This window comes from Pipistrellus hanaki (assembly GCF_964339955.1).
Source record: "Pipistrellus hanaki genome assembly, chromosome: 6".
NCBI classification, from domain to species: Eukaryota; Metazoa; Chordata; class Mammalia; order Chiroptera; family Vespertilionidae; genus Pipistrellus; species Pipistrellus hanaki.
In genome coordinates, this window is record NC_140508.1 from 31,237,475 (window position 1) to 31,263,581 (window position 26,107).

Below are 26,107 nucleotides of genomic sequence, written 5' to 3' on the forward strand. Positions count from 1 at the left end.
ATGAGGGCCACAGGCATTTTATAATATAGATGGGTATTAAATTTTGTCAGATGATTTTTCTATATCAGTAATATGGTTGTGTGAGGTTTTTTTCTTTTATTTAGCTTTTCATAATGGTGGATTAAATTGTTCAATCTACCCATATGAACCAGCTTATCCCTGGGATAAGCCCCATCTTGGTCATGGTGTGTAAAGGAAATCTTCACTTAGCATCAATGATAGGTTCTTGGAAACTGCAACTTACAAGACTAATTTTACCATAGGGTAATTTATAAAAACAAGAGATAAATTCCTTTGGTATATTTCTGGTCACAAAAACCACCAAACTTGCAAACAAAGGTTCAAAACACTTCTAATATTAAACATTGAAGTAAATGCAAGCTATATATACATTTAAGAAAGATTAATAAAAATAAGTAAAGTAATTCATTTGTAATCCACTTATTTCAGTCGGGGGTTGCAGGTGGCTGGGACCTCTCCTGGCAGCTCTGGGCACAGGCAGGGACCAATCCTGGACAAGACACCCTTGCATATCAGGGTACACTCATGCACACACCCACACCCACACCCACACTCACTCAGACTGGGACAAATTAGACACACCAATTCACCTCATGTGCACATCTTTGAGGGTGGAAGGAAACTGGAGTAGGTACCTAGAGAAAACCCACACAGACTTGGAGAGAACATGCAAACTCCACACATATAGTGTCCTAGCTGGTAATTGATTTTTTTTTCTTATCAATTTTATAACAGTGTTATTTGAGGGCCTGCTGTAATTCTTTTTGTATGTTTTTGAGTTGCTGGTAGTTTATTAAGGTTTTTACATATATATTCATGATAGATATTGGTCTGTTGGGTTTTGTGTGTTGGTTGTTGTTTTTTTTTCTTGGTAATGTCTTTACATGGTTTTGTTATTACATGGGAGATTGTGAAGATCTTGAGTGAAGACAGTGCTGATGATCACTAAATCAAGGAGTGGATCACTTGGGCCATGGGAATATCACAAAGAATCCAGAGGAGAAAAGGAATCTGGGAAGGAAATTAATATTGTTGGCTATAAATATTGTTGCTTGAGTGAGTATAGGGCAGTGTACCAGAGCAGACTCAGTGAGGGTTGGGATGCAATCTGATTGTCATGAACAGAACAGTTAGTGTAGTTGGTTTGTGGAGAATCTTAGTTAATAATGATGTGATAGGGCTGGGCATATATTGACTGTAGGAAAAAATTATTTATATTAGTGTTAGGGAATTAATAATGGAGGTAGATCCTAAACCTGGAGGTGATGGGGGGTTGGGAGAGGAGGCGGAGAGACCCAGTAGAAGGATCATTCTTGAGCAGGAAATTGAGCACCTCTCTCTAGCACTGCTGGTAAGGAGGAGGGGTTGATATGGGAGCATGGTTTCTTAGAAGTGATATTAATGTCTGGGAGTGCCTCTCCTTGTGCTTTGTTTAGGAGGGAAGGGATATTCCTAAGGCCAAAGGAATAATAGATCTGAACCAAAATGGGAACAAGTACCCAGTGGTAACACTCTCTATGAGTAGAGTTGTGATGTTGAATCAAAGCTTGGTTTAGGTCTTTACACCAGTTTTTTTTTGTTTGTTTGTTTGTTTTTATCTGTTTGGTCTTTTGTGTTTGGTTTTGACAGATTGGTGAGGTCCACATTTAGGGCAAATCAGTGTGGAAACTCTTTAGTCATCCTCAGAAATAAGTCAGGAGGTCTTTCTGCTAAGCTGCTGAGTCCCAGGGTTGTCCAGCATTGACCATGAGAAGGCCATTAGCTCCACCCTCCGTTGAGCCAGTTTGTAATCAGCAGTTCAGACTTAGTCCTCTGACCAATTTTGCATAATCACTTCTGGAAAATAGAAGAGAAGGGAACATTTCCCTATTCATTTTGTGGTTTTGTTACAAAAATCAGACAAGAACCAGTTTCCATCCCTAGCAGTCATTCCTCTCGTGCCTTCATTTGCTGGTACTGAGGGTGTTGATTTCTGTTCTTGTTGCAGCTGCAGCCGACTCCGCCAGGTTCAGAGCATCCTGACCCAGAGCAGCAAGTCTCAACCCGATGGGATCCTCTGCATTCTAGGTCAGTGCTTTTAATAAGGTGGGACTCAGGGCTGGGGCAAATTAGCTTCTGTTCACAGGAAGATACTGATAATAGTATCATTGTGAGATCAGCCGTGGTTAGTGTCCCCTGCTCTGTTCCCCTGAAATCTGTTGCTGTTTAAATGAGGTTGGGTGAGATATCAGTAAGATAGGGGTACCTACCACAGAGCAGGCATTTTGTACATATTTCCTCATTTCTCCTTACAGCAAACTTACAAGGGAGCAGTGTTGTTCCTTTTTTTTTTTTTTCCACAGAAGAGGAAACTGAGATTCTAGGAGATTAAACAGACTTGCTTAGGGCCACAGAGTTGCAAAATTAGGCATTTATTTGTTCTTTAAAAATGTTTTATTATGAAATCATATCATATAATTTAAAAGTAAGACAGTACATGAGTAATAATGAACAGAGCTTTCTAACTATCCCAGATACCCACTCCCGCTCCACAGAGATAACATTGTCAACTGTATTTTTTTAAAAAAAAACACAAATGGGAACATTTTGTGCATATTGTTGTTAACCTAATTTTTAAAATTTTTACTTGTCCATATTATCTTAGAGTTTTTTAAATATCAAGTTGACTACTTGAATATGGAATACTAAAATGTTGCAGAAATTGATGTGTTTGAAGTTGGGTGTGAAATGGAGGTAAAAAGTAAATCTCAGGACAGAACTTTATGTGAAAGTATCAGTTAGGAAACCTGTATTTTCCTCCCTTTATTTTATTTTTTCCACCATCATCATTTATCCCTCTAAACTAGGGGTGTCGAACTCAATCAGAGAAGGGGCCAAAATCTAAAATCCAGCCTAAATCGCGGGCCGAATGGTTTACTGAACAGTCATAAACTGACAGCGGAGTGCAGTGATGACAGCGCGGTGCGGGCCACATTGCAAGGCCTGGCGGGCTGGATTTGGCCCTCGGGCCTTGTGTTTGACACATGTGCTCTAAACCATCCTCCACCTTTACCCACTTCCACCCACTCAATCACCACACTCCATGTCAATGAGTTTTTCTTCTTTTTTCTTTTTCTTTTCTTTTTTGCTCAATCTCTTAAGACTTGTATATTCTTTCTTTAAAAATGTGTTTTTTAATTTATTTTGGGTAGAGGAAGGGAGAAGGAGGGCTTTTTTTATTTATTTTGGGTAGAGAGAGAGAGGAGAGAGAGAGAGAAAGAGAGAGAGAGAGAGAGAGAGAGAGAGAGAGAGAGAGAGAGAGAGAGAGAGAAATCAGTGATGAGAGAATCTTTTTCTATTCCAGGATCCCATCCAAGATACCATGTTAAATTAGTTGCCATGTCTTCTCAAGCTCCTATTGACTGTAACAGTTTCTCAGACTTTCCTTGTTGATGACCTTGACAGTTTCAGGATGCTAGTCAATTAGCATGTCTCTCTAATAGGGTTTTTCTTATCTTTCTCTGATTAGAATGGGGTTAAGAGTTTTGGGGTGGAAGACCAATTAGGTAACATGCCATTTTCATCACATGATATCAAGGATCCATACTATCAGCATGACCGTTCACTGTTTCTATTAGCCTTGATAGCTAAGATAGTGTTTTCAAGGTCTGCACTGTGAAATACTCTCTCTAGCTTTCCTACTGTCCTCTTTGGAAGGAAGTCACCATGTAGCCCGCTCTTAAGGAGCCAGGAGTTGTGCTCCATCACCTGAGATGGGAGTATTTACGTAAATTATTGAAATTCTTCTGCATGGGAGATTTGTCTCTTCTCCCCACATTTATTTATTTACCCAATCATTTGTATCAGTATGGATTTGTGGATATTTATTTTATAGTTTGAGTTATAATCCTCTACTACTTTCTATTTCAGGTTGTTCCAGCTTTGGCCATTTAGAGCTTTTTCAATTGGCTCCTGTGTCTGTGTCCCTCCCTTTGATACACTCCCTCCAAAGTTGTTGTTGTTTTGTTTAGTACTTTTGTACTCTTAGATGCTCCAGGCTTATTGTGCCTATTTCCTGTTCCAGTCCTAAAATCAGCTCTTTCTTAAGGACCCCTGCTTTTTTTTTTTTTTTTTTTTAAACTGGAGAATGGTATTAAAAACCAATCTGAATGTACTAATTGCTGCTGGGGTGTCATTGTTTCTAGGCCTCAGCTGACAGAGTAAGGAAATATATGTGTATACATTAACTGGTGGTTATATACAATCTGTAAATGATATATAATCATCTGTATTTAAATGAAGTTAAATATGAATTTATACTAATGTTCTTAGCTCTAACTCATTACCATATGGATCATTCTAGTCTTCTCTTATTTATTTATTTATTTATTTTTATTTCAGAGAGGAGAGGGAGGGGGAGAGAGAGATAGAAACATCAATGATGAGAGAGAATCATTGATCGGCTGCCTATTGCCAGTGTGCCCTTGACCAGAAACAAACCCAGGACCTTTATGTCTGCAGGCTGATGCTCTATCTACGGAGTTAAACCAGCTATGGCCTCCTCTTCTATCTTATCAATAAACTTCCATTCCACCAGTGATAAACATGGTACCTACCATTTACCATCCATTTAATTCCAGTATACCTGTGTGGTAGTATCAGATTTGTTAGCCCATAATACCCTATGAGAAAGAACTTTATCAATTAGAGCACAGTGCTTACATATAGTTTCTTTTGCTTTAGTTTTACATGGTCAGTCTTTTAATGTTGGCAATTTATGTAACTGGAACCCTTACAAGGGGACATGCTACGACTAGGCCTATCCTATCCACTGGTTATTTTTAACTTCGTAACCCTTTCAATTTTTTGCGTTATGTAAGCCAGGCTATTCCTGCTTCTGATTCTTTTTCACCCCTCCCTTCACTGAACTGTTGGATGGGAAAGAACAGCACTGTGCTGCTTTTATCGCAGCTGAGAAAGGAGTCCTCCCATGTTAGAAGTCCTCTGACATAGGCAGTCCCGAGGTCTCTCTGCTCTGAATGATGGTTATTTTTTCACTGGTCTGTATGACCATTGGCAGTTCTTTTTTCCAGGCTCCAGTCATATTTTAATTCTTGGAGCTCCTTCTGCCCCAACTCCTTGTTTTTAGTCTCACACAGACAGCTGACTCCTGCCCTTAATACATCCCTTAGCTCTGGGCCATACTACCCAGGAGCCAGGTAGTATATGTGTCTATGGCATTGAAAGGCAGTGGTGAAGGCAGTTGTTATTGCATTTACTTTTTATTTATCTCTGACCCAACCCAATGGACTATAAACTTCATGAGGGCCATTTGTAGGCCCAGCACACACTCTAGTATCCAGCACAGTGTCTTAGGCCTAATAAATATTTGTGAAATTTTAGGTATGTGTGGTTCCAGTCACTTGTCCTCTTTACTTCTTTGAGTTTGTTTCAAACCACCTTAATTCTCCTTTAGTTGATCCCACATGTTTTGGTAAAGGTTTTTTTGAGAAGTAATATTTTCCTGAAAGCTATTCCTATTCCAACTGAAAATATTTCAAAATTTTTAACCAGTATGACAGGACTTAAATTATATTTTCTGATTTTTTTTTCTATTCTCAAGAATTGCTTTTTGGCAATTAACAGTTTCAATAATCTGTGCTGTTTGACAGTCTCTTGAATCCAAATAAGGGTACTTGATTCTGAGGCCTGCTTCTTTCACAGAGAGGTGTTTAGTTTGGTTTCTGGTACAAACTGGTCTAGGTTATTGCCTTTTACTTACTCATCAGGGTTTTTCTAAACAGAGGCAAATTGTTAGGGCTCATTTGCTTCCAGACTCTGATCAGAGTTTTCTTTGCCTTGCAGGAATCGATAGCAGGTACAATGAAGGCTGCAGAGAGCTGGCAAATTATCTTCTGTTTGGTTTGTACAATCAGAATGCCAGTGATTTTGAGAAAACAGGGTTTTCTGAAGAAGTTCTAGATGGTAAGTATATATTGGTAAACTCTGTGTGAAAGAGTTATAGCAATTATTTTTCTTTGGATCCTTTTTCATGGTCTTTTTATGGAAACATATGATCAAATTTAAAATAGCATGAAGCCCCAATAAATTTTTACCTTTTTATTCATAAAAAAACATTGCTTCTGTACTGATATATTAAGGAATATGCTCTTTAGGTCGTCTGCTGGATGATAAGAGACTAGCAACAAGTAGTTTTCAAGATTATGTTTACTGGGTAATTCTGATGTAGAGAAAAAGTAAGCATCAGTGTTTGACTTTATATCTTGATAAGATACCAGTTTTCCTCTGAATAGCCTATTGCTTCTACATGTGGGAGGTTCAGATTATGTGCATTGTTCTGTAAAGCATTTCAGCTGTGAGTCAAAGATGAGCCTGCAGGATACTCCTACAAGGAAGATTTCATGTGCATCTTCAGCTTAGAAACAAGGGCTCTTTGTCCTGCTCTGTCTTTGGGAATTGTTTCCTGTGTGACTTGAATTCATGACGATGCCCATGACTACAATGAAGGCTTTCTGCTTATATTCCCTTTTCCTCAGCTCTGAGACACTCACCCTGTGTTGATGCTGCTGTGGGCTGAAGCCCAGCAGCTATCACTGATATCACATACTTAGCATCATGACTTGTCTGCCAGACGGGTCAGGAGACACAGGAACAGACAAATCACATTGGACAAGAGACAGAAAGCTCTTGTGAAGCAGCTGGGGGACGCATGAAAACAAACATCTGATGTTGATATAATATTACTGTGAGGATTTGGTACAGTGGTTCTCAACTGGGTTAGTTTTATCCTCCTGGAGACATTTGCCAATATTTGAAGACATTTAAAAAAAATACATTTTATTGATTTTTTTACAGAGAGGAAGGGAGAAGAAGAGAGAGTTAGAAACACCGATGAGGTAGAAATATCAATCAGCTGCCTTCTGCACACCCCTACTGAGGATGTGCCCACAACCAAGGTACATGCCCTTGACCAAAATCGAACCTGGGACCCTTCAGTCCTCAGGCCAACTCTATCCACTGAACCAAACCGGTTAGGGCTGAAGACATTTTTGATTGTCACAACTAGACAGAGTGGGTAGAGGCCAGTGACGCTTCTAAACATCCTACAAGGCATAGAGCAGCCCCCCACAACAAAGAATGATCTGGTCCAAACTGTCAATAGTGCTGAAGTTGGGAAACCCTGGTCTATATGTGAAAATCTTCTGTAGTAACTAAATACAGAATAGGATTATCTAATTCTTTAGTAGTATCTATCCCTGTGGAATGATTAAAGGTTTTGTTCTTTTTTTGGAAGTGCAGACAGAAGCTGAAACTATTTCTTCCATTAAATTCTTTTCAATTCAAATATAGTTTCAGATTTTTTTTTTTTAAGTTTCCTTATACTGTACAGCATCTACTGGTTTGGAAAGACTTCATCTTGGCAGCTCATTTAAAGAGTTATAAAAAGACAGATGCTCATATCAGCCACACATTTCACTGCAACCAAGATTGCTAAGGACATTGTAGTACTGAAATTAAGGAAATGGTTCAAACCCTCAAAGATGTGCACTTTTTTTCCCCTTTGTCTATCATGTCACCTGGTACGATGGGTGCTTATGAAATGAGCGTTTTCTTCAAAATTAATAAATTTATCTTTTAAGTTCAAGTAGTTAGAAAGATGAGATCACCAGATTTATGCTTCTACATTTCAGTCTCTAATTATTATATGAGAGGAAAAGAGGCCAATATGGACATATTTTAAAAAGAAACTTTTAAAATAGTTTACATCTTTACCCAATTCTCTTACCTGGCTATGTACTCTATTAAATGTTGTTCACAGTGATGACATCAATCCTGAGAAATTCTAAGAGTGTGTAATTAGATTTAGTAGCTATTGTGATATTTCTTTTTAATTCTTTGCTGTATCAGAGTATATTCTACGCAGAAAGCCTTGGGTTCTCTCAGGGACATCAGACTCTTCCCTCCTCAGCAGGCGATGTACATGTGATTTAGGGCAGGGTGCTTTTAGAGGGCCTGTGTAAGGAAAACGGGCAGATGAGAGGGGGCCCTTCCCCACCCATTGCCACCTTTGGACTCCAGGGCTTACCCAACAGTCAGCAGTGAAGAAGCTGCTCCATACTGTGTTTCCTAGAACATCCGACCATGTGTGCAGCTCAGAGTGGTTTAAAAGGCCACCAGCATGGCCGAAACCGGTTTGGCTCAGTAGATAGAGTGTCGGTCTGCGGACTGAAAGTCCCAGGTTCGATTTCGGTCGAGGGCATGTACATTGGTTGTGGTCACATCCCCAGTAGGGGGTGTGCAAGAGGCAGCTGGTCGATGTTTCTAGCTCCCTATTCCTCTCCCTTCCTCTCTGTAAAAAAATCAATAAAATATATATTTTTTTAAAAACAACAAAAAACAAAACTCTAAAAGGCCACCAGCATGGAACTTTATTTCAAGAGGCACCTAGCAGTGTGGTCAGCTGTGGTCAGTATTCACTGGGCTCATGTTTTTGTGGATTATGGTCTGTCACACTGTATTACTGTGTTGGCATTGCCCTAAACCTTCTGCCTCAGCCACCTACACCAGCTTCCCTATGTCATCTTGTTAATGGTCTGCTCTCTGAGGAGCCATGGGATGGAGCATCTGATTTTCTTCTGGAAGTTATGACTGCTTTCTTTCTCAGTATTCAAACTGCTTTAATAGTCCTACCCCATTTCATGGCTCTTTTACTTTTTTAAGTTTATTTGCATTCCTGGGTTGCTTTATTTATTTGACCCACCCCTGGGTGGTTATTCCTTAAATCTGTGAGCTACTGATCTATTTCTAGAAGTCCTGTGCACCTGCCTCTACTTCCTTCCTTCCTTTCAGCCTTTCCTGTGTATAGAGTTCACCCCTGTACACAATAACCCCTCCCAAAGCTAACAATGTCCCTTGAGCACAGTGAGCCAGCAGCCAAGAGCCTTAGACACTGACGTCTGTAGGAAAACTAGCCACTGGACATATTCGCTACTATTTTCCTGCCTCACTTGCTTTAGGCTGTGGAGTGTCCATTTGGAATTTTATCTCTGCAGAGAAGTACACAGCTGAGTTTGGTACCAGAGATTTGACTATACAGCACTTTTGCAAAACACCCTGAAGGATGTTCTTTTTCCTTATCCTGTCCCTGCATTGCCACCTCTAGAGAGCCACAGTTGTATGATCATCACATGGGGGCAAGGAATTCCTTGCTAACCACACTTGACTATTCTTCAGTCATTTTGTAGTGCACTGCCAGATTAAAAATTTTTCAGTTTAGAGTTTTGTTATCATTTTAATTGTTTTACTAACTATGTGGGAAGAAATTGTCTAAAGAAAATGCCTTTAACAATCTTGTGTTTTATTAATTTTGTTTCTCTTACAGATGTAATTATATTAATTAAATCAGATAGTGTCCATCTGTACTGTAATCCTGTAAACTATCGCTATCTCTTACCCTGTGTGGCACATTGGAGAAATCTGCATTTGCACTGCATGACTGAAAATGAGGTAAGGAGAAAAGATAGAATAGGCACTTAGAGATACTCTTAAGAATATTCTTTTAAGAAAGTGTAGATCTGGAACAGGAGTCCCTATAAAAGTCAAATTGCAGAATGTGGAACTTCTTATATTTCATTATTCAGCTACCTTATGAATAAATTGTATGCCTGAAGGAGACAGAAGGAACTCCAAATTGGGACTTAGTATAGGCTTATGAAGCTGCCTTCCTACCCTGCTTCATTACCAGCCTGCACACATTCTCTCAGGGGGCTATTGCCTACATACTGCTCCAGGAGAATTAGACAAGCTTTTTGATATTTATGTGTTTAGATTTCTTGGTATAAGTTTCTGTTTTCCTTTGGGCCCATTTCAAGGGTTAGGCTGGAAATAAGATTGGGATTTGAGATTTAGGATTTCGTGGAAATTGTGACCTAATATACATCAAAAATCCTTCCCCTAAGTATTTGGGGAATTTTTGAGGACAAGTTTTAGCTCTTCCATTTAAATCTCTGGTCCATTTTGAGTTGGTTTGCACTTGAGGGCATTGGTGTGGGGTAAGGGAATGGCAGTGTTTTTGAACAGCAAACATAAAATGTGGCTTTGGAAACACCCTCTTGGGGACAATCTTCTATAAGTGTTACTTGAGGCGACTCTGATAAAATGCAGAGAAAATATGGGAGTTTGCATGATGTCTTACAAGAGCCTGTTTTCCTTTCAATTTCCCTCCTTAGTATGAAGATGAGGAAGCTGCAGAAGAATTTAAAATTGCCAGCTTTGTGGACATGGTTCGAGACTGTAGTAGAATTGGCATTCCTTATAGCTCCCAAGGTGAGTGTCTGACAGTGAGCCGTTTTAACCTTGCTTGGATGGTATGTGAAGCACATGTCCCTACTTCTCCTTTCATTGGAGGCATTCAGCTGGGAAGCCCATTGATCTATTGTCACTAAAGTCAGAGACTGAAGCAGAAAGGAATTTGGGAACTATGTAAGCTTGTATTCATAACCGAAGTTTCTGCAGCAACAAAGCAGGCCACCTACAGTCAGACAGAAAAACTGATAGGCATTTACACAGTTGCCATCTAGTGTGTACCCTATTGTACATAGAGTGTCGATATGGGCCTCTTGGTAATAAGAAACAGTAATCGGGTGACTATTAAAAATATGCTGACAGTGAGGATCAAAAATGATGGGTAAAAAATATAGGAAAAAATCCACAAGTTTAATAGTGCTTACTAGTATGTCTTATTTTACAAAAAAAAAAAAGCTTGCACATTGAAGATACTGTTATAAGAAAGGAAAATTTTTGATTTGGGAATTTTCCCTTGAGGAAGTTATTTGGATATGTTTTTTAAGGGAGAGAAGCCAAGTTTGGGTCTGTTAATAATTATATCCACTTACTGATGCAAGTCAGATGTAATAGGCCACTATTTATTTATTTATTTGCTTGTTTGCTTGCTTAGGAAACCAGAATGTGAAAATATAATATAGATAAATCTGAATTTATATAACTTGTTTATGGTTAAAGTAAAGGCTTTAACTTCATATTTCTAGTGTTAATACTTAACCATTTGATCTGTTTCAATTTTATTTTGCTAGATGAGGCTGTGGTGAACTTGCGAGAAATGATGCCTGTCTAACCACATTAGATCAGGTTTAGACTGTTATATCCAGGATGGTATTTGATACGTGTTGTTGTATTTGATTCCTCTAGGTCACTTGCAGATATTTGATATGTTTGTAGTGGAGAAATGGCCAATTGTGCAGGCCTTTGCACTTGAGGGCATTGGAGGGGATGGATTTTTTACCATGAAATATGAGGTATGTATAAAAAGTAGTATGCCTGGTTTTTATGAAAGGCCCTGGTTTTTATGGGTGTGCATCATTATAATACTCTGAAAAGCTGTCAGTCACCTCCCAGAGACACAAAGCAAGTTAAAAGACTTGAAATGGAAAATAGTTTCTGTGTAAAGCTAGTTCCCAAACTGAACTCTTGTGTTCTTTCTTTTTGAAGTTCTCTGTCCTCCTTTCTCTCCATTCTGAGTTTACTGTTCTCCAGTCTACTCCTGTAGATTTCTAAGCTGACTCCTCTTACAGTACTTATCATTTTGTGTTATTATACATTTGTCATATACCTCCTTTCACAACCCAACCTTCTGCCCCTGGACTCTGGACTGGAAGCTTCTTAAGAACAAAAGCAGAGTCTTTTTGTTTTTATTTGTTTCTCAAATATTCATATAATTTGAGAACTATTTAAGAGCAAGGAAAGGGACAGTGCAGAATTTTGTATAAGTACCGTGTACTAGAGAAATAAAAGGGTTTGCTATTCTGGTAAGAACAGTAACTTTTATTTTTGTATTCTCTGTATCTAGGAGATGACCAATAAATATTTGGTAAGTGGGTTAATGAGTGAGTCGGAGAGGAGATCATCCAGAGTGCATGTTAGGGAGGATGGCTGGGTACATTAGTAAGCGTCACCACAGGATCTGCTTGCCTCCCAAGGACCCCCCATTGAGATGACCTGCTCCCAACACAGGAAACCAGGAGAGGGAGGCATACTATCAGAGAGAGAGTAAGTGGGGCCTTTGGAATAAGGCCCAGCGCTAATTCTTACGCTCCTTCTGAGAAGTAGCAGGGTCCCTAGGAAATAAATGGAGATTTGCCTGGCAGACTCTGTAATGTGGATAAGCGTGGGCTGTAGGGAAGTGCTGAAAAAAAAACATACCACTTGACTCCACTTTTCCTGCTCTAAAACCACAGTATTCCTACATGGACTACCGCTCACAGAGCATCAGCAGGCTGTGTTGGACCTGCCCTAATAGGAAGTAATGCTCTCTAATTTAGAAGAGTAGGGGCTAGAATGAAAACAATGCCATAGAAGATAAAGTCCATATTTTTAACAATAATGATAATATTTATTGTTAATTAATTATAGAAACTGGGCATTTATAGAGTGCCTCCTATATATCAGGCACTATCCTAACCACTTTATATGAATTGACTTTAATTCTTACAGTAACCCTCTGAAATAGGTACTGTTACCATCTGTATTTTACAGAGAGGTTAAATGAACTTCCCAAAGTCACAGAGCAGCAGGGCTGGGGTCCAGTCCAGGGAGTTTGGCTTCAAAGCCTTGGCTGCTGCTAGATCAGCATTGGAAAGCATTGCACTAGGAAGCTGCATGATTCATGCAACCCAAATGAGGCAGCCCTCTGGCTCCTGCCTTAAGGTGTATCACACCGTGAAGTCACAACCCAAAGGAGTAAAATCCCCTCCCAAAAAACCTTTACAGAGCAGTGTAGACCTTTAGTGTAGGGCAGGGCTCTTAGGGGGAGGGATGTGTAGTTAGGAGGAAACAACATATGTCATATAGTAAGAGCAGGGGAGGTGGGACACAGGAAGGGCAGAGGAAGTAGAAAAGTATCTCAAGATCCCTTTCTCAAATCCTGCTCTTCTCTGTAGCTGCTAACTTTCATTCTCTAAAATACTTTCCTGTGTCTTCATCTCATTCCCCACTGCAACCCCCACTCAGAGTTCTCCTTACCCTGTCCTTCCCAGTCCTTTCAGATATGGAGCAGTTTAGCCTACTGATTGGCTCTGCATTATACACTCTGATTCACATATCAAAGGCTAAGAGAACTACAGATATATATAACTTAATTTTTTTAACTTCTGTTTTATTGCATGGCCATATCCAGAAGAAAGTTGTTAATTCAGAGGATGTTTTGTCCCTGATGTCAGCATGAGAAAGGAAGCCCAGTTCTACATAGCATTCACTTGGTATTTAGGTTGGGCCAAACTCAGTTATGGATATAGAGAAATCTTCCTGGGAAGCAGTACATGGAAGTTCCTCTGATAGGGATTTCCCTGCCTCCAACCTCTTTCTTCTTATTCTCCAGCTGCTGGAACTGTGACCTGATAATATAAATTTACATCAACTAGCTCCCAAGGAGAGGATTCTAAGAGCAAACTTCTGAATAAGGAGGGTAACCATATAGTGAGCATTTATTCAGCTTTCAATACATGAGATCTTTTGCATTGAAAAGTAGAATAAGATTTATGAAAAAATTCAACAAATATAAGAAAGAGACCATAGCATATTAGATGCAGTCCAGCATGTTTTTTTTTTTTAAAAAAAAGATTTCTCCCGAAAATAAAAATTGGAGAAAAAAAAACCTCTTGTGTGTTTTTTAAGAATGGAGTTTGTAAAAAGAAATGAGATATGGTAGATAGAGCAAGCAAATTAAGGGAGATGGAAGACATCCAAGGAAAGATTATAAGTCTCAAAATTTATTAATAGAATTTAAATTTGAATTTAAAAGAAAAGAAATCAAATCCCCACAAAAACCTAATCATTTGACACACTTAAAAAGCTGTTCCAGAATACAGAGAAGAGGCCAAATAGATTAAGTCAATAATAAATGAGAAGATAAAATGGGGGATAAAGGATGGAAACTGGTAGTATTGAAAATCAAGGGATTAATTGAAAGTCGTTATATGATAGCTTGTGCCTCTTTCCCCAAACCCTGCCATGTCTCCCAAGTGACAGGCAATGAGGCATTTACCAACTGCCACCTCCACCCGAGGAAAAACAAGGAACAGGGTGAGGGGGTGGGTTTCTCTAAAGAAATTGAAAAACAAGACCAAAAAAAAAAAAAGAGAGAGAGAACTTATTGGCTAGTGTAGCATTTCTTGCCTAAGAATAAAGCTCTCCACATCTTGACATTTAGAGTAGTATAAGTGGGAAGGGATCCTGGAATAACAGCCTCCTGCCTGTCTGCTCTACCCCAAAAAACTTCGTGATAGTTGACAAGCTGTTGAGAGCATAAAGCTTCCAGTCAGCCCTTCCATTTAAAAATGCAAGCAGGCCACCAAAGATCACGAGACGCTGTATTAAATACCTAAAAGGGATTTAAAAAACAAAACAAAAACGATTTTCTTTAAAAAGGACCAACTGAATAAGACTCCACAATAATTTAAGATATACAGGAAACTGAAGGCATAAACTCTCCTTAGGATTTCCAGAGAAATTTAAAAATTTTTGGCAACCAAAAGAACAAGTGTTTTAGCCAAAACTGGTTTGGCTCAGTGGGTAGAGCGTCAGCCTGCAGACTGAAAGATCCCGGGTTCGATTCCGGTCAAGGGCATGTACCTTGGTTGCGGGCACATCCCCAGTGGGGGGGTGGTGGTGTGCAAGAGGCAGCTGATCGATGATTTTCTCTCATCGATGTTTCTAACTCTATCCCTCTCTCTTTCTCTCTTAAAAAAATCAATAAAATATATAAAAAAAAAAAAAAAAGAACAAGTGTTTTGATGTGATAAAGAAATGTAAGGAAAATAACTCCGGAAAATTTTAATTGATAAAATCATAGAGGATTTGTAAGATAAAGTTAGGGAAATCTCTACAAAATGTAAACTAATATAATCAAGGAGATAGAAAATATGAGAAAAAGTTAAGTCATAGAGAACTGATCCATGAAGTCTGATATCCAACAAGTGCAAATTCCAGAAAGAGAGCAATGATATTAGAAGAGAAAAAATTTTTAAAAAAACCAACAACAACAAGTATTGCCCAGGCGGCATGACTCAGTGCTTGAAGTCAGGGTTCCATTCCCATTCAGGGCACTGGCCCGGGCTGTGGGCTTGATCCCCAATAGGGGGCGTGCAGGAGGCAGCCAATCAATGATTCTCTCTCATTGATGTTTATCTCTCCCTCTCTCTCTTCTTTCCTCTCTGAAATCGGTAAAAAAATATATTTTTTTTAAAAAGCAAGTCATAGTATAGTGTGTACCTGGCCTGCAATAAATAATATATGATATTAATATTATAAACAATAATCACTGGTATAACCAAAAATCATATTATGATATTACAATAGATAATGTTAAGTTGTGTGAGTTTCTGTGTATGTGTAGAGAAAATGTATGGGAACGAGGATCATTGAGGAAAAGCTATATCTTTGCCATAAGTCAATATTTATTTTCTAAATTGGTAGATCAAGAAAATAAGAATATATGCGTGTGTGGGAAGAGAACCAAAACACTTATATGCATATATGCATAACCCATAGACACAGACAATAGTGTGGTGAAGTCCGGGGTGGGAGGGTGGTGCAGGCAAAAAGGAGACATCTGTAATACTTCCAACAATAAAGATAATTTTTTAAAAATAAATGAATAAATAATAAAAATAAGGAAAGAAAAAATCGAGATATAGGTATATCATAATAAAATGTGGAGGCAACTACCAGAAGGAAATGTTGAAAGACTTAAGTGGTTGCCTCTGAGGAGTGAGTTTTGTGAAAGGTTGCAGTATGGGAGTACTATCTGATTTTTTAAAACTATGGACATTATTATTGTCATTAAAATTTTATTTTAAACAAGAGCAAAAAAAGGATATACACATATATGTATGTATGTATATGTATATGCATTTGTATGTATATAAATGTATGCCCATCATTTAAGATATTTTAAAAATGTACTAAAGGCTCGATCCCCAGTAGTGGATGTGTGGAAGGCAGCCAATCAATGATTCTGTCTCTCCCTCTCCCTTCCTCTCTGAAAGCAATAAAATAGATATATGTTTTTAAAATGTACAAAAGTTTCTGGAAAGATAGTTTCCTTGAATAGGACATCATTTATCAGTATATATAGGTTCTAATGTGACTGATAAAAATAACATTACTCTAATCACTTGGGTTTTCACAAAGATAGTCATTTCTGAATGTCAGAAAATATTTTGGATTGCCTTAATGATATTGACTGTTATTTTAAATTTTTGCCCTTGTGTTGCAGTTGCAGGATGTGAGTTTGAATCTATGGAATGTCTACAGCAAAATGGATCCTATGTCTCTGGAGAGTTTGCTTTCAGAAGTAAGGAGCCAAACTATATTTTACTCACAAATATTACTCTTATTTACTAATTGTCTTTAACTGGAAGAAATGCAGAATATATTTTAGTTTAGTTTAGTCAAAGAATTGAGCAGCTTCTTGAACTCCTTGAGGGTAGAAGGGGACCTGGAAAAGTGATCCTACCATTCTACACTGAGGAAACCTAACCTTAGGTGAGTCCAAGGCCGCGGCCAGGTCCAGCATTTAGGTTTTCATTTAAAGGCATTCTTTCTATTGGGATGGACTTTAGGAAAACAATTGTTAGGGTGACTTTTTCTACTCTCTCTGGCATGAAAAGATAAAAAAGATGGGGGATGGCTTAAAGGGATAAAAGATTAAAGCACAAGTCAGCAAGCTTTTTCTATAAAAGACTAGAAATTATGTTTTAGGTTTTCTGTGTACCCTGAGAGCAGCTGCAGATAATGCTTAAACTAATGGGTGAGTCTGTTACCAGGAAACTTTATTTATAAAATTATGTGGCCTGTCCATAGGCCATTATTTACCAACTCCTGGATTAGAGAGTCGGACATTAATTTTTCATCTGAACTTTGAAGGAAAAATTCAGGGTAGAAAGAGCAATTCACATTGGGGAGCAACAAAGAAAATTAAGGAATAGATACTTTGGTTAAGCAGCTCAGTAGTATCTCTCAGTGATCAAGGATAGATATGCATGGAAAAAGAAAGCTTATAGTAGGGGTGTCGAACTCAATCAGAGAAGGGGCCAAAATCTAAAATCCAGCCTAAATCGCGGGCCGAATGGTTTACTGAACAGTCATAAACTGACAATGTCATAAACTGACAGCGGAGTGCAGTGATGACAGCGCGGTGCGGGCCACATTGCAAGGCCTGGCGGGCTGGATTTGGCCCGCGGGCCTTGTGTTTGACACATGTGGCTTATAGCCTTCAAATGAAATTAGCTAAAATATCAAAGCCCCTCCAAATGAAAACAACACACCAGTCTCACAAATATCAATGCCTGTATTAAGTGAAATGTTATCAAACAGAACCCATTATCATGTTAAAAGCATGTTCTTTGCCCAGTTGGCATGGCTCAGTGGTTGAGCTTCGACCTATGAATGAGGAGATCAACGTTCGGTTCCTAGTCAGGGCACATGCCTGGGTTGTGGACTCGATCCCCAGTAGGGGACATGCAGATCAATGATTCTCTTTCATAATTATCTATCTCTCTCCCTTTTCCCTTCCTCTCTGAAATCAATAAATACATATTTAAAAATAAAAATAAAAGCATGTTCTTTAATGAAGTAGGGTTTATTAAGGGTTCAATATTTAATATCAGGAAATCTATTAATGTAATTATAGTACTAATTTTTCTTCTTGGAGCCATTTATGACCCCATAGGTGATAAAAGGCATTTGATAAAATTGAACATTCATTCCGTTTAAACATTTCTAATCAAATAGGCCTATAAAAAAAAAATAAAACTGAACTATTTGGTTTTTTTTTGGGGGGGGGGGAGAAACATAGTCATCATCATTATCAACCACCTATGGCTATCCTAATTATGGTGAAAAATGCAAAAACTTACAACATTAATAATGTAATAAGAATGATAAAGTGTAACCACATATAGAGAAGAGAGGTAAGTAATTTAGGAGTTTCTAAAAGTGTCTGAAACCTGTGCTCCCCCTGTATGCAGTACCCTCAGTGTGAGGAAGCTTTAGGTCACACATGGAGGTGAGACATAGCATTGTAGTTTTGAGAACACTGCAAGCATCTTTAGCGTCAGTGAAGAAGGAACACTTAGTAGGACATCTTTAATTGCAACATCTTCAATTGCAACAGTGACATACGACTGAAGAGGCAACAGTGGTAATCACTATGGGCTTTTCCGATTTTACTGATTTTCCATGAGGCTGATATTCTTAGGTGATATAGTCAAAAGAAATTGCTATCACCCTAACAACCAAAAAAGCCTGAATAAGCAACAAAATAATAGTTTAAAAATAAAACCATTAGCAAGCTGGAGATTCAAAGAAAGCTGAAGGAACTCTGTTTCAGAAAATGTAGGGCCCTTCATAGGATGCTGTTCTGATTTCTGGTAGAACAGCAGAAGGAAGAGGAATCCATCATAGACAGGGATAAGTAGAAATCAGCTGACCTTTAAAAGAGCTGTTAAAAGCCATCAGCTGTATCCCATAGTGCTCAGGTAGTCACCACAGACTGGGGGGCCAGGCAAGGAAGTTGAGAACCATCCCCCATAAGGTACTTGACACTCAACTATCACCTGGATTGGAGCAGAAGAACTGAGAGCAACCCTTTGAAGGCATTCCAGGTACTTACAGTGTGTAAGAAGCTACCCTCTTAAGACTGAGGGTAAGGCAGCAAGACAGAAGGATCTCCTTACATAGAAAGATCCAAGAGAACTCCTTAGCAACCCCCCAAACTGGTAGCCAGTTGTAAAGCAGGAAGTGATAGTCCAGAAAACTTGCGGTTCAGCTACACAACACAAAAGAGATTTTTAGAATCTTGGCCAGTGCTTTGAGCAAAGTTTCTGCTGAAGTTCATACCCATCATCAAAATATTTTAATTTGGCGATGAACAAAATAAAACTAAAAATGCAATAATACCCAGGCTCAGTCCAATTATATATAGAATTAACTTAGATCTCTACTCTAGTGTTCTGACAAAAGAAAGTGTGTGCCCTTTCCTAGAGGTAAATATTATTTACCCGTTTTTACTGTTCTTTCATACCAAATGAGTGGCATTTTTTTTTTTTTTTTGAAAAATTGTAAAATATGAAGCAGCAAGAAAATAGGATCTGGGGTCAAGAAAGAAAATACTCAATAGAGCCAAAGGTTTGGCTCAGTGGATAGAGCGTCGGCCTGCGGACTGAAGGGTCCCAGGTTCGATTCTGGTCAAGGGCATATACTTTGGTTGTGGGCACGTCCCCGTTGGGAGGTGTGCAGGAGGCGGCTGATTGATGATTCTCTCTCATCGATGTTTCTAACTCGCTATCCCTCTCCTTTCCTCTCTGTAAAAAGTCAATGAAATATTTTTTTTTAAATACTCAATAGAAGCAGACCCAACTGTTAAAATTAACCAATGAATTTAACTAATAAGAATTCCAAAGTATATGGAAGAAAAAGGAGACAACATGCATGAAGAAATGAGGAATTTAGTCAGGCCTGAAAATTATAAAAAGAAACACATGGAAAGCTAGATATGGAAAATACCATATCAGAAAAGAAGAATGTATAAAATTGACTTACTAGCAGATTAGAAAAGTTCAGTGAACTTGAAGATAGGTCAATAGAAAGTTTGTAAACTGAAGGACAAAGGAAAAAAGAGCATCCAGTGTCTGTCAATGTCAAATGATCTAACATAGTATATTTGGAGTCCCAAAAGGAGAGTAGAGAGAAAATAGGGAAGGAAATTTGGATTGGTAATTTCCAAGAACTTTACAAATTGATGAAATACATCAATGCATAGATCCAAGAACCTCAGCAAATCCCAAAATAAAATAAATATGTATATATAAAAAAGAATCTTCATAGTGTATGGGCTCTTCCGTTTTTCAGAGCATGACCTTGGACCTGTTATTTCCACTTTCTGAACTCCAGCTCCCTCTTCTGTTAAATGGGTTTTATTACCCATGCATGTTAGAGCTGTGGTGGGGATTTAATGAGATACATATGTGAAAGCACATTGCACAAGGATGATCCATACTACATGCTCAATAAAAGGTAACTTTTTCTCCCCAAAATAAATAAATAAATAAATAAATAAATAAGTATAAAATGACTATAAATTTGTTCAGGTATCTCTTGTGATAAGTCTACAAATGTTAATAAAATCCATGTCCAATAACCAAAAGAAATAAAAATGCAATTCTAGTCATTACTGTCTCTAGAAATTATTTAAAACACCAATTCACATCCATCTAATTTTTAAGAGCTATTTTTTTCTTCTCTCTTTTCTTGTTTCATAGCCTCCAAACTTCTTTAAAACCCCTTTTTCTCTCTACCATCTAAATACTTTTCCTATTTCTATGTATTTTTCCTTTGCCAGAATTGGCATCTAGGCTTTGATTCTTGTTGGTCAATCACTGATGGCCAGAGAACCTATAGTTCCATGCTTCTTGGTCACAAAATGCAGACTCCCCTGAAATTTGACATAGAAACATGTTTGATGAGAACACTAAAAGAGCAGAGTATATTTCCATCTTTGTAAAACAGTTTGTGTTTCTGTGAATTAGAAACTTCAAGTGGTAGTCTTACTGGTATTTTTATTTTACTTTTCATAGTCTCTATTTTATGAAATTCTTTGAAGTAATTTTAAGGATTAAAATTGAGCTTCTTTTCCCGCTTTGAGCCACCTGAGAGCTGCCACTGCCCGTGCCAGCCTAGGCCAGCATCCTTCCCCACTGGCCAAGGCCACGGCACACTGGCGTGTTTCTTGGGGTTTTCAGACCTTCGCTGCTTATCTGACCTTGATATCTATCTGGGCTTGTCTTCTGGATTTGACCTGGAAGAGTGGGGGCAGATAGATTTTCCCTTCTTCATCATGAGATTCAACTGACAGTTCCACGTACATGCACAGTATCCATTTCCAGAAATGCACAAAAGAGTTTGCTGGGGGAAAGTTAGAGAAGAGTGTGTCTGGTGGAAAGCACACAGGATCTGGGTATCTCTTATCTAGCTATATTTCCATTTTTGCTACTTGATAGTATTGCATACTCAGGCAGGTCACATTACTATTCAGTGCCTCAGTCTCTTATCTACAAAGTGGTCCCGGGAGCAGTTAGGTGTGATCAGGCTGGCAGGCAGAGAGGGGTTAGGGGCAGCAGAATACTGCATGTATGTATGTATATATGTGACCGTTTCATATATAATACTAATTATTTTTAGTATGAAAATTTATTTGTATCTTCCATTTCATATATTTTCTTACTGATGAAAGAAGGAGAAACCAATATGAGAGAGAAATATAAATAGGTGGCCTCCTATATGTGCCTCAACTGGAGATCAAATCCCACAACTTGGGTACCTCCCCTGACCTGGAATGGAATCTACCACCTTCTGGTATATGGGATGGCACTCCAACCAACTGAGCCACACTGGCCAGGGCTGCATCTTCCAATTTAGTCACAGCGTGGAGCTGAAAGTAGTAGTTAACAGTTCATTTTACCTTATTCTGTAATTAGTGCTGACACATCCGCCTCTGTCAGGGAAGTCTTCCTGGGGCAAAGTACCTATCTTTTTCTGTGTATCCCCCCAAAGCACAGAGTGTTTTTCACATAGAGAATGACTACTATTCAACTGTATAACTGTTCTTGTTATAGATCCGAACCAAGATAGATGTCACCTGCCCTGGCCAGTGTGACTCAATTAGTTGGGCATAATCCCATGCATCGAGGGATTGCCTGTTCGATTTCCACCCCCACAAGGGCTCAATCCCATGTTACACCTTCACATGGATGTTTCTCTCTACCTCGTCCTTCCTCTCTCTCTAAAAATCAATTTTAAAATAAAAATTAAAAAAAGATAGGTGTTATACCATGTACGCCACTAAAATGGAAACATACTTTCTGAGCTTGTTTCCAAATACAACTGAAAAACAAAATAAAGTGTATCCTGTATTAGTAGCTATATTGATTCTTTTTGTTTTTCTAAGGTTAACAGAGTGAAGCATTCTATTATTACCCAAGGGTTGGACGGAGCCAAGCAAGCGAGGCACATACCTCCACTGGGTTGGACAGCCTCTGATGTGGCTTCCATGAGGCCAGTAATTTGCATTGTGGGTGTCTGAGAGAGAGAGCAGACAAATGTCAGAAAGTCAAGGGGAAGGTTCAAATGTTCTCATCCAACTTGGGCTGGCTGACAGTAGAGGCAGAGATATCGAGAAATATGATAGCCGTCTATGCAAGGTCTAGTAATAAGTACTTTATTGTTTATTTCATTTAATTTATAGTGATATCTCTGTGATATCTCTGTAAGATAGTAGTCCCCCATTACACATTTAAGGCATCTGAGGCTCAGAGAGTTAATTTCCTTGCAAGGTTGCACAGCCAGTAAGTGGGAGAGCAAAGGTTCCAGCACAGGTCTTTCTGAATTTAAACATACTCTCAGTGCTAAGTTGTAGTGGTAGCCAGGTAGAAATGGGGAGAGAATCTAGGACTAAATGAGTTGGACAGACATTGAAGGTCTGTGGTTAGATTGCTGGAAGAATAGGGAGTGTACTTCTCTCCAGAGTCCAGGAGGCCCTGTGGGAGTAATCCAATGCCAAAGTGGAAGACTGTTCTGGACTTAGGTAGGATCAGGGCCACTGATTAGACCTGATAGTAGTGGGTCTAGATCTTAAACAAGAAGGTCTAACTTACAGGGATAAGGCACAGAGGTGGTATGGCAAGACAGTCTGACCCAGGCAATTGTAGATTACCAGTTACAAGTATATATTTGTGTATATAAAATACATACATAAAAAATGGGATGAGAGAGTATTTCATAAAATGTTGATAATGATGTCTATCCTTTATTTTCTTAGTTTTCTATAACAAAAATATATTGTGTTTTTGTAGACTTTTTATTAAGATAACAGACTGAGAAAACAACATAAAACTAAAGTATAACCTAATAGTTATTATGAAGCAATAGAAACATACTAGCTACCCCAGAAGCAATCCATCGCCTTCTTTTTCCTCCACCAAGAATAACACTGTCATGAGTTCTATGGCAATCTCCTCACTTTTTTTTTTTTTTTTTTTTTTTTTTTTTTGCAGTTTAATAATCCAAATATACTTCCATAAATACATAGTTTAGCTTTACTTGGGTGTATATTTTAGGTTTCTTTTTAATCTACAGGTTTCCTTTCCATCTCTTCATTTCTCTCTAGACTCCTCCCCCACATCCATTGCTATATTTTTATTGAAAAAAAAATCATTTGTCTTGTAGCTGTTCTCATTGAGATTTTGTTGATTGCATTTCCATGAGGTAATTTAACATCATCTACATCCCCTGCCCCCGTCTTCCATATTTCCTGACTATGATAGTTGAATCTTGAGGCTCAGTTAATTCAGACCTGGAATTGGTCATATCTCTAGTAAATTTTGAGTGGGAAACAGTATTTCAATACCACAATCTAGGTGATAGGAATACTTATTGCTACTAGTTTGCTTGTTGTTTTTAGATCTCTTCAGTGAAAAGAGCTAGGAAATTCATGGTCTCTCTCTAACCTCTATCCTCTTCTACTTCCCTTCCCATGTGCATGTATATAGACGCATATCAGACTTTTTTATCCTACATTATATATAAAACATGTAGAAAACAGTATTAGGCCCTAGGTGTTTTGGCTCAGTGGATAGAGCATTGACCTGTGAGCTGAAGGGTCCCAGGTTTGGTTCCTGCCAAGGGCACATGCCCAGAGTTGCCAGCTCAATCCCCAGTAGGGGGCGTGCAGAAGGCAGCCAATCAATGATTTTCTTTCATCATTGATGTTCCTGTTTCTCTCTCTCCCCTCTCCCTTCCTCTCTGAAATCAATAAAAATAAATTATCAGAACTGTCACCTACATGATTACTGAAAGTAATTTTACATATATGTATATAATCTATAATCTAAACTAATAAAAGAGAAAGATGCAAAATTGACCGTACCACCGTGATGCCCACCAGCCAATCAGGGGTGAGTATGCAAATTAGCCCAACAAAGATGGTGGGTTAATTTGCATACATAGGTGCAGAGTGAAGACTGAAGAGGCTTGGCTTCTCCGCTGCGGCCAGAGTGAAGGCCTGGGTCCCAGGTGCTGGAAGAAAACTGGTGCTGGCAGCCAGGGGAAGGAAGGCCTATTGCATGAATCTTCATGCACCGGGCCTCTATTATACATATATGTGTATACATGAATACACACATCTAAATAAAATGTAGATCATCTGAACAGAAGTAGTGAAGCCACTTGAGAATGTTGTTTACATTAAGTATTCCTAGCAAAGGTCCCTTGTGCTTTATGCCTAATGTCAGAAGTACAGTCAGTACATAGCTAATACAGAGTTCACAGGTCTGAGTAGTTGTGTATTCTCACCTGGAAGAGAAGAATTGATGAGAGCATAGATCTGTCCAGCCAGTTTTAGTACAGCAAACAGAATCCCTCCTGTGAGCAAGGCATTAGGCTGGATCCCCAGTTTATATACACTTACACTGTGAGATGGACAGTGAAGATGACTGTCCAATTTTATATAACTAAAAATAAAATAAAAAATAAAAGCTACGCCAAAACCGGTTTGACTCAATGGATAGAGCGTCGGCCCGGGGACTGAAAGGTCCCGGGTTCGATTCCGGTCAAGGGCATGTACCTTGGTTGCAGGCATATCCCTAGTAGGAGTGTGCAGGAGGCAGCTGATCGATGACTCTCTCTCATCGATGTTTCTAACTATCTCCCTTCCTCTCTGTACAAAATCAATAAAATATATTTACAATAAATAAATAAATAAATAAATAAATAAATAAATAAATAAATAAATAAAAGCTACATTTATGAGTCTTGGTCAGATATCTCAGTTGGTTAGAGCCTCTTCCCAATTCACCAAGGTTGCGGATTTGATCAATCAGTCAGGGCACATACAAGAACCAACCAGTGAATGTATAAGTAAGTGGAACAACAAATTGATGTTTCTCCCTCTCTCTCTTTCTCTCTAAAAATCAATAAAAAATAAGTTATTAGAAAATAAAATTAAAAAATAAAGTAAGGCACTTGGAGGCCATTATTATCCTTTTTAAAAACAGTTTTATTGGAGTATAATTTATATACCAAAAAATTCACGCTTTTTATGTGTACAATTCAGTAATTTTTAGTAAATGTACAAAGTTCTGCAGCCATTACCAGGATTAAATTTTAGAACATTTCATCAACCCAAAAAGTTCCATAGTGTTCATTCTTACTCCCAGCCAATGCAAACCACAATCTACTTCCTACCTCTATAGATTTGTCTTTTGTGGGTATTTCATATAAATGGACCGTATGCCAGGTGGCCTTTTATATCTGGCTTATTTCACTTGGCATTTTTTGAGGTCCATCCAGGTGATACCATGTATCAGTGGTTTGCTGCCACCTCTTAAAAACAACATATTAATTGGTCTAGTATTTGAGATCTGGTGCTGCTTCATGATTCAGATTTTCTAAAGTACCTTCTTTAAATAACTAAATGCATTATCTTTTTATTTTTTCCATAGGATTTGATGTCTTTTGAACATCAGTGGACTAGCTTCTTCGCTAATTTTGACACGGAAATTCCTTTCCTGCTGGAACTTTCTGAATCTCAGGCGGGTGAGGTATGTATGGTAAGGATCTAAGGAAAAGAAGAAATTGGTTGATTTATTTGTTGTTTTTATCTTTACTTAATTTTTTTCCAGAATACAACACTACCAATGCTAATTTGTTTTGGTTATCATTTTCTTAAGTTTTGTCTCATGCCATAAAGAAGTTTTTAACCCCATGCCAACCCCTATATAAAAAGTTGTGGAGGAGGGTTCTGTGCTTTTCTATAAGTCTACTCATTTTTTAGTGTGTTTCTAACTCTCTATCTCTCTCCCTTCCTCTCTGTACAAAATCAATAAAATATATATTTTTTTAAAAAAAAAACTTTAAAAAAAAAAACATAAAACAAAACAAAACATATGAATAAGTGGAAATTGGGCTGAATGGTTTGCCTCAAAACAAGAAAAGTTCTATTGAGACAGTACCCACA

General features: G+C 38.3%; 1 protein-coding gene across 3 annotated transcripts in view; it reads left to right on the forward strand.

Annotated features, from left to right (window-relative positions):
• DNAAF9 (dynein axonemal assembly factor 9) overlaps nt 1–26,107 on the forward strand; it is a 128,398-nt gene that overhangs the window by 17,430 nt on the left and 84,861 nt on the right. For all 3 annotated transcript variants that reach the window (XM_084886863.1, XM_084886862.1, XM_084886864.1), the window contains 7 exons: nt 2,009–2,088; nt 5,866–5,985; nt 9,404–9,528; nt 10,251–10,347; nt 11,230–11,336; nt 16,313–16,390; nt 25,593–25,691. In XM_084886863.1, the coding sequence (XP_084742989.1) occupies nt 2,009–2,088; nt 5,866–5,985; nt 9,404–9,528; nt 10,251–10,347; nt 11,230–11,336; nt 16,313–16,390; nt 25,593–25,691 (706 nt within the window). The remainder of the gene's footprint in view (nt 1–2,008; nt 2,089–5,865; nt 5,986–9,403; nt 9,529–10,250; nt 10,348–11,229; nt 11,337–16,312; nt 16,391–25,592; nt 25,692–26,107) is intronic.